Source organism: Vitis riparia, chromosome 7, assembly GCF_004353265.1.
Source record: "Vitis riparia cultivar Riparia Gloire de Montpellier isolate 1030 chromosome 7, EGFV_Vit.rip_1.0, whole genome shotgun sequence".
Lineage (NCBI taxonomy): Eukaryota > Viridiplantae > Streptophyta > Magnoliopsida > Vitales > Vitaceae > Vitis > Vitis riparia.
In genome coordinates, this window is record NC_048437.1 from 10,330,933 (window position 1) to 10,338,283 (window position 7,351).

The 7,351-nt window shown below is 39.3% G+C and overlaps 1 protein-coding gene across 2 annotated transcripts; it reads left to right on the top strand.

Moving 5' to 3' along the window:
- The first annotated feature begins 3,526 nt into the window (after positions 1 to 3,526).
- Positions 3,527 to 7,091, top strand: LOC117918442. 2 transcript variants are annotated; one of them, XM_034835112.1, is made up of 9 exons: positions 3,527 to 3,674; positions 3,775 to 4,318; positions 4,411 to 4,560; positions 4,696 to 4,782; positions 5,062 to 5,124; positions 5,209 to 5,334; positions 5,438 to 5,623; positions 5,885 to 6,213; positions 6,309 to 7,091. In XM_034835112.1, the coding sequence occupies exons 2-9, from the start codon at positions 3,817 to 3,819 to the stop codon at positions 6,909 to 6,911; spliced, it is 2,046 nt and encodes a 681-aa protein (XP_034691003.1). In that variant the 5' UTR covers positions 3,527 to 3,674; positions 3,775 to 3,816; the 3' UTR covers positions 6,912 to 7,091. The 2 variants fall into 2 exon arrangements, with proteins under 2 accessions (XP_034691003.1, XP_034691002.1); XM_034835111.1 differs by having other exon boundaries at positions 3,788 to 4,318.
- The last annotated feature ends 260 nt before the right edge of the window (positions 7,092 to 7,351 follow it).

A 7,351-nucleotide genomic window follows, 5' to 3' on the forward strand; every position in this document is an offset into this window, starting at 1 on the left:
CTTCCTGAAGTCCAAATTATGTATGCTATATGTCATTTGAAAGCTAAGGAAGTCAACAATCCAATGCTTCAAACCGTGTGCAATTTGGAGTTGAAATGAGGAAGTTACAGCCTTTGGAAGATGACTGCTCCGAGCTGAAGGAAGGATTCAGAAAAGTGCTGCGGAATCAGCCTTTTGTTGCGAGATATTTCGCAACACTTTTGTACAGTGCTATGGATTTCCCCTAAAACTTCACGCCGCGATGGAAGCCAAACACCACAAGATGGAAGTCAACTTCGCAGAGGTGTTGAATCAGCCTTTTGCTGCAAAGAAATTTCGCAGCCCTTCTTATGCACCTGCGAAATTTCGCAGACCTCATCTTTTACCTACGAAATGGTCCTTAGTGCTTCCCGATATTTGTAACCGACACTTGGAGATATTTTTCATTAGATTTTTGTTGCCTAAAAGCCCAAATTCTCCTTGTATCCCTCCAATTATAGGATTCCTTAGCTTTTAAGTTAGGAATTTGGCTAAAATATCCATGTAATAGCTGTAATTGTAATTTTAGTTTAAATAGAGCCCGAGGAGCCTGTTCTGAGGGTGATGAACCTTTTGTAAAAGTTTCAAAGGAAAAATACACAGAGCTTGAGCTCTACTTTACCTTCTCACTTTGATTGTGTTTTTTATTTACTAAGTTATGCACTCTCTGAGGAGTTTTCCCCAGAGAATGAGTAGCTAAACCTTTTAGTTCCTTGGAGTTAAGGTTGCCGGGAAAGGTTCCAAGTGCAAGAATCAGAAGCTTTGTGGTTTCAGCTATGAATGAAGAGAGAGTGTGTCCCGTGAATGGTTTCTAATGTTTTTAGTTAACTTAAAACGCCTTGGAGTCACCTGGGCCAACACTTGGTAAGGCAAGTGATCTCTAACCATGGAGATGCACTAGTTTACCCCTTGCGAGCCTCTGGTAGGTGACTTGAAGGTAGGATTTTCTAGAATAGCCAACACTTGGTAAGCTTTTGGACTCTTAAGAGACATCCATTAGTTACCTCTTGCGAGCTTTTGACGGGTGATCCAAGGTTAAAGATCACCTTGAATGGTAAAGGCTAAGTGAGAGGCTTGAACCATTGCAAGTTGCATCAGTGAGAGAATTAAAGCTGAAATCCAATTGAGGGATGCATTTGTGCAGCACCTGTTAGAGAATTGACTTTATGTTAATTCTCTAATGTGAGGAAATGAACCAACTGACCGGAGCTATGCTATTGCATGAGGAACCTCCCCTGTAAACTTGAATCTCCAAGGAATGTTTTCTTCTTTAGTAATTTTCATCACTTGCCGTGTTGTTAACTTAAGCTTAACCCTTTTCCAACCAAAGTTTGTGTTTTATTTCTTAAGCTAATCTTGAAATGAAACAACACTAATTCACTTTGAATTGGTATCATTTTCAACTTGAGTACCCTTCCCAGTGGAACGATCCTAGAGCCACTATACTATAGTAGCTTTTTATTTGCTACCCTAGTTCATGGTGTTATAGGTTAAAAATTTTGTTGATTACTCCCGCCATCAAGGAGCACCAGTTGGACACAAATCAGCTGAGACACCAAGTAGGCATGAATCACCATATAAATGGATTATCACACATTGCCTCATACCTCCAACAAGTTGAAATGATGGGCAACTACATCATGATACAATTTTTGACGGCACTTGCTAGCCGCCTAAAACTGTAATGATTGTCTTGTCCCCTGCAGAGCAACCATCATTATAGAGAAGGTCAAAGTACCTATTCATCACTACAGTGGCTTTCTCTTGAGCACTATAAAAAACCCTCATGAAGCATAACCCAGGTACGCAAGCTTAAGTTGGCCTATTTATTCTCTCCTTGAAAGGGTCTGACATACCTGTGTCTAACTTAACCTTCGAAGGGGCGTGCCCAGACCACCTGTCCGAGCATCCTTTATGTAGAGAAGAAGCTTACCTAGTTCCCCGTTGTTGGGTAGAAGCTTTGAGAGGCACAACACAAGGAGGATCTGACCTCAGTTGACCTCGTGTCAACACCTCTCACTGATTAATTCATCAATCCACTTCCCTAAATCAAGTGCATAAAAAAACTAAAGATAAATAACAAAGACCAAAACAGAGGAGAACTAGAAAAAAGCAAACAAACAATATATGAACCAAGAAAAGCCACGTCTGATGCTCTTTCAATGGGTTTGGACTGGTGGGAAGAGTACTAGCAGATTCAAATAAGAAAAAGACAATCAATATATTTAAATAAGTCAAAATGAAACAGAGCTTCACTGAGTTAAATAATACTAAAAAGAATAGTGAATGAAACAATAACAATGAGTATATGAACAAGCTAGAAATCAACAAAACTCATGTGTAGCTTCTGTTATCCATAACCAAACAAGCAAACAAAACCCCAAACAGCAAGAGGAGAAGATGAATGAATAGTGGTAGTGAAGATGAACAAGAGATACACAGTAAACTTACCTGCGAGTTCCTTTAAAGCAAAGATTGCTCAGCTTCTCAATGCTCCTTTTTTCAGGGAAAACCAGCAAAAAAATGAAAATCCCCTTAAAGCAACTTCACAGTTCTTGCCCAGCCAGAGAATCCCTTTTCCCTAAAACAAAACCTTATTTTAAAAATCCTTTCTCCGTGAACTTTTCTTCCTATGTAAGCCTCTCCCTAAAACCTCGAATCCTCCCACCCTCTGCCTCACTGTTCTAAAGCCTTCTTAACCCAGAAGGATCCCCATACTTCCTACCTCACTACACTCTAACCAACCTCTACAACCCACAACTCTCTTCGCGTGTCTTTTTTTTTTTTTTTTCTTCTTCTTCTCCGGTCCCTCTAAGACTAGTTCTCTACAACTGCTTATCCACTCTCTATTTCCATTATAACAACCAAAAAACTACTCACTAAAGCTGGTTATCCCCCTGTAGCCTACTACTAGTATGTAGAAAAGTGCCCTCTCCAGGTGGCAAAAGGAAGCTGCTCACAAAGGGTCCGAAAATAGCTTTAAAATATAAAAAGGAAGAATAGGATGAGGTCACATGTCCTCATCCTAAGTCACACTGTCAAAAACCCTAAAATCCTTGAAAATGAACTCTAAAAATCTAATCTTAAAAGACCTTTAATAATTGTATTGGGACCGAAATAATCTTGTAATGATCTCCAAATTGTAATTCAAAAATCAATAATGAGCCAAATAGGTATAAAGTGAGAGGAAAAATAATAATAAAAATACATGTATTATGAGGAAAAAATTAAAGGGATAAACTTTATTTTTTCTAATTTATGCCAATAAAAATTTATATATACTATATATAAGTTATAAATATTTTCTAATTCTAACCATAAAAAACAAGAACTACATCATTATTAATTTTTTTTTTTCACTCAATTTTTCTACAAATAATCTACTAATAAAAAAAATAAATATATTTTATTGTTCCTAACTTTTCCGTTTATCCTACTTTTCATCTTTTATCTTGGCCTTTTGTTCGTGACTTTTCCTCCTAAGCGCGTTGATAGTCGGTGCAGTCATTATTAGTGATGACTCAAAGATAGGAGACGGTGGAAGACCAGGAAGCAGAAGGGGTTGACTCTTGAAGATTTGGAGTTTTACGGCCACGGTGGTGGGTCGTGCTGAGCGGCAACTGCAGATAAGGGACGGGGCTGCTTTAGCCTTGTAGGTGAGTGTTGTTATTCAATTATGCCTTCCTGTTGACCTGTAATTTCAATTTGTCAAGAGGTGAAATAAATTGGAACTAGTTTATAATCATAGAGATGTAGTTGGATCCTGCAGGTTTAATATCTATATTTAATTAAGAAACAATGGTTTCTGATCTGGAGGCTAGTCTTAAGATTGAGTTAGCGAAGAGCCTGGCCAGCAGTTGGGAAGAAGTTGTAAAGATATACGAGCGAGAACAAAGAGCTCACAAGATCAAGATCAGCCAATCGGGGAACACAGCATTGCATATAGCAGTTTCATGTGACCAAGAAGACACAGTAGAACAACTAGTGAAATCGATTGCTAAGAATGGGCATCTACGGGATGTTCTATCTATAGAGAATGGAGATGGGAACAATCCTCTCCATTTGGCAGCCTCACTGGGAAGCATTTCCATGTGCACATGCATCACTGATGAGTGTAAAGAACTGTTGGGTCGCCGCAACCGAGAGGGTGATACGCCCCTTTTAAGGGCAGTTCGCTATGGCAAGAAAGAGGCTTTCCTCTTGTTGTACGGTATGTGTGAAGGCAACACAGCCACTGGCTACTGTAAGAACGACGATGGTAAAAGCGTTCTCCATCTTGCCATTGAAGGAGGACACATGGGTAAGCAATATTAGGGTGCTGTTCTTCAGTCTACATGTTTTATTTCTTAATTATAATATTAGGCTAAATCATGGTCTGTGGTGGACGGACAGATTTGGCGTTTCAAATTATTCAAAAGGAGGAAGATCTCATGGACTCTTTTGACCGTGAAGGAATCTCCCCTCTGCATGTCCTAGCTGAGAAGCCTACTGCATTCAGAAGCGGAATTCATTTCAGCTTGCTCAACAAAATCATGTATCATTGTAAGATTCTCCCTACCAATCGAAAAACTTGGGGCTGAATTGAATCCAGCGCGTGCATCATTTGTTATCTTGTATCTTATATCTCCATCAAGGCCATAAATTTCTGACAGTTGCCCTTGTTAATCAAATTGGAAGGTATTTTTGTTGAAGAGCTCGTCCCAGGGGCTCCCAAAGCAAAGAAGAACATCTTTCAAGAACTACAGAAGATGATTAAATTACCAGGTGGGACTGAATCATTTAGAAGAATTTTTTTCTTTTTGTGGCTTCCTGATCACTTTCTTAATGCTGCAACCATAATTCATTGTCAAGGTAGTTAATTAGTATGAGACAGTAACAAATATGGTCATAATTCATTGTCAAGGTAGTTAATACTATGAGACAGTAACAAATAGGGTCATAATTCAGCATAAGAGATGTCAATCGATCCCTCTTTCAGTGCTTTCTTGCTCATGTGTGCTGTGACCAATCTGTACCCCAAGTAACTAGTGGAAAAAAATGCAGGAAAATCTAAAAAGCACTTGGATCAAGAGAATCCTGAAGAAGGGCAAGGAATTGAACTTCTTGGTGAGTGTTGGATCTACTTGATTTAGGCTAAAGCAATCTTAAAAGCAACTTCAAGGAAACACTGATTCCTACAACTTTGTATAGGTCATAATTCAAGCAATATTGGAGCTCAAGGACACATACCATTCCCCTCAAAATATGGCAGATGCCTGAGGTTCATCAAGCTTCTTGTATCCCAAGTACTGCTGGTTATCATCTCCGTGCTGCCAGGTATAACACCATATTAATCACCATCCCAAATTTCTCTTGTATTAATTTCCAAAACAATATAGGTTCAAAGTATGTTCTTGTTTCTTTGTGGATACATGTTTAGGTTCAAGTCAGATAAAGAAGCTAAAAGAGAAAAAGGAGATGCATGTGTGGTCTCTTCAGATCATGAACAAACTACTTGAACATGCTGAGAGGCATACATATAAAATGAATCCCAAATATGATGAGCCAAGCCGACGTCATCATGATTGTTGTATTTCAGAGTATGGATACTTCCGAATGGGAGGAGGTAGCCTCTATGTCAACCCTGTTCATTACAAATAAACTTCCTGGGATATATATATATATATATATATATATATATATAGAAAGATGTGGAGACAAGGTAACTGATCACCATCTCCAATATCTTTAGCTGATATTGAGGAGAGGCAGATCTGGTGCAGAGTAATCACAAATCAAATTCTTCAGATTTTGACTATTGCTATCAGTCTATCGGTCAATTGGGCTTTCTCTTGTAGTAGAAGAATGAATTTTGTTTTCTTTGCAGCTTTGGAGACGCCAATACTAGTTGCATCAAAGAATGGTATCATGGAAATGGTAACGAAAATCCTGGAACTGTTTCCTATGGCCATTTATGACACCCACAGAGAAAATTGGAAGAACATAGTGCTGATGGCAGTAGAGAATAGGCAATCACATATATATGACTTCTTACTCAACAGAAAGCATCTTCTTGATAGAGAAATTGCATTTCGTGCTGTTGATAACCACAGAAATACTGCATTACACCTAGCTGGAAAGCTAGCAGGTTACCACCACCGCCAGCATATCCCCACCAGCATGTTGCAAATGCAGTGGGAAGTCAAGTGGTACCAGGTATGCAAAACTCAAGCCAAGCTTTAAATTAGCTTTCAAGAAATGACTGTCAATTGATGAATAATAACTTAAATTATGCACTTGGTTCAATGCAGTACGTGCAGAATTCCGTGCGATTTGATATTAAAAAAAATCGGGATGAATGTACTCCAGATGAGATCTTCCAAGGAGAACATGAAAATCTTGAAGATGAAAGCAAACGATGGCTAAATAGCACATCCAATTCCTGTTCTTTCATTGCAGCACTCATAGCAACTGTTGCCTTTGCCTCATCAGCCTCTGTGCCTGGTGGAGTAAACCAAGAAACTGGGGTACCAATACTTCTACACCATCTGGCTTTCAGTATTTTTACAATGTCATCCCTACTTGCTCTTAGCTGTTCAATGATCTCCTTGCTAATATTCCTCGCCATTTTCGTCTCCAAGGACCAAAACCAAGATTTTACTAGAAACTTGCCGACGAAATTTTTGCTTGGTTTAACCTCTCTCTTCATATCCATAGCGGCCATGTTGACCTGTTTCTGCTCTGGGAACTTCTTGATGCTTAAGCATCAATTAAAATATGCTGCAATTCCGGTATATGCACTCACCGGCTTGGTAATGGCATACTTTGTTCTCAAGCACTTTCCATTATTTATTGATCTTATGAAGGCTACATTTCGTAAGGTGCCTGAGCGTATATACAAGGAGTATCTGTAGATTGCTTTGCCTCTGGGCGCAAGGAGGACCTTATGCCATGGTGATGGCCAGATCTGATGATGATGTAATTTTTCAGTTGTTTTGTGTCTTTCAAATTTATATATGACTGTAATCTTCCTCCTGGAGTACAGATTCTTATCAAATTGATTGATAACACGCAAACAATGGTGACTTCGTTAAGCCTCCCATTCTCCCCTTGCATTCCTGTAAAGGCCTCCAAAGCTCTATTCATCTCTCCGTTTCTCATAAACACCCATCAATCATTGCTGTCCAACAAGCCGTATCCTTCCTCCCTACCAGACCAAAAACAGTACCACCTCCCTCAACCAGTCCCTGATCACTATAAAGAGGAGATCAGCACGGTGGACGCGATAACATCTTCAGGCATTTCATCAAACATCCAACGTGCATCCCCCGATTCCCCTCATTTTCCGTAAAAC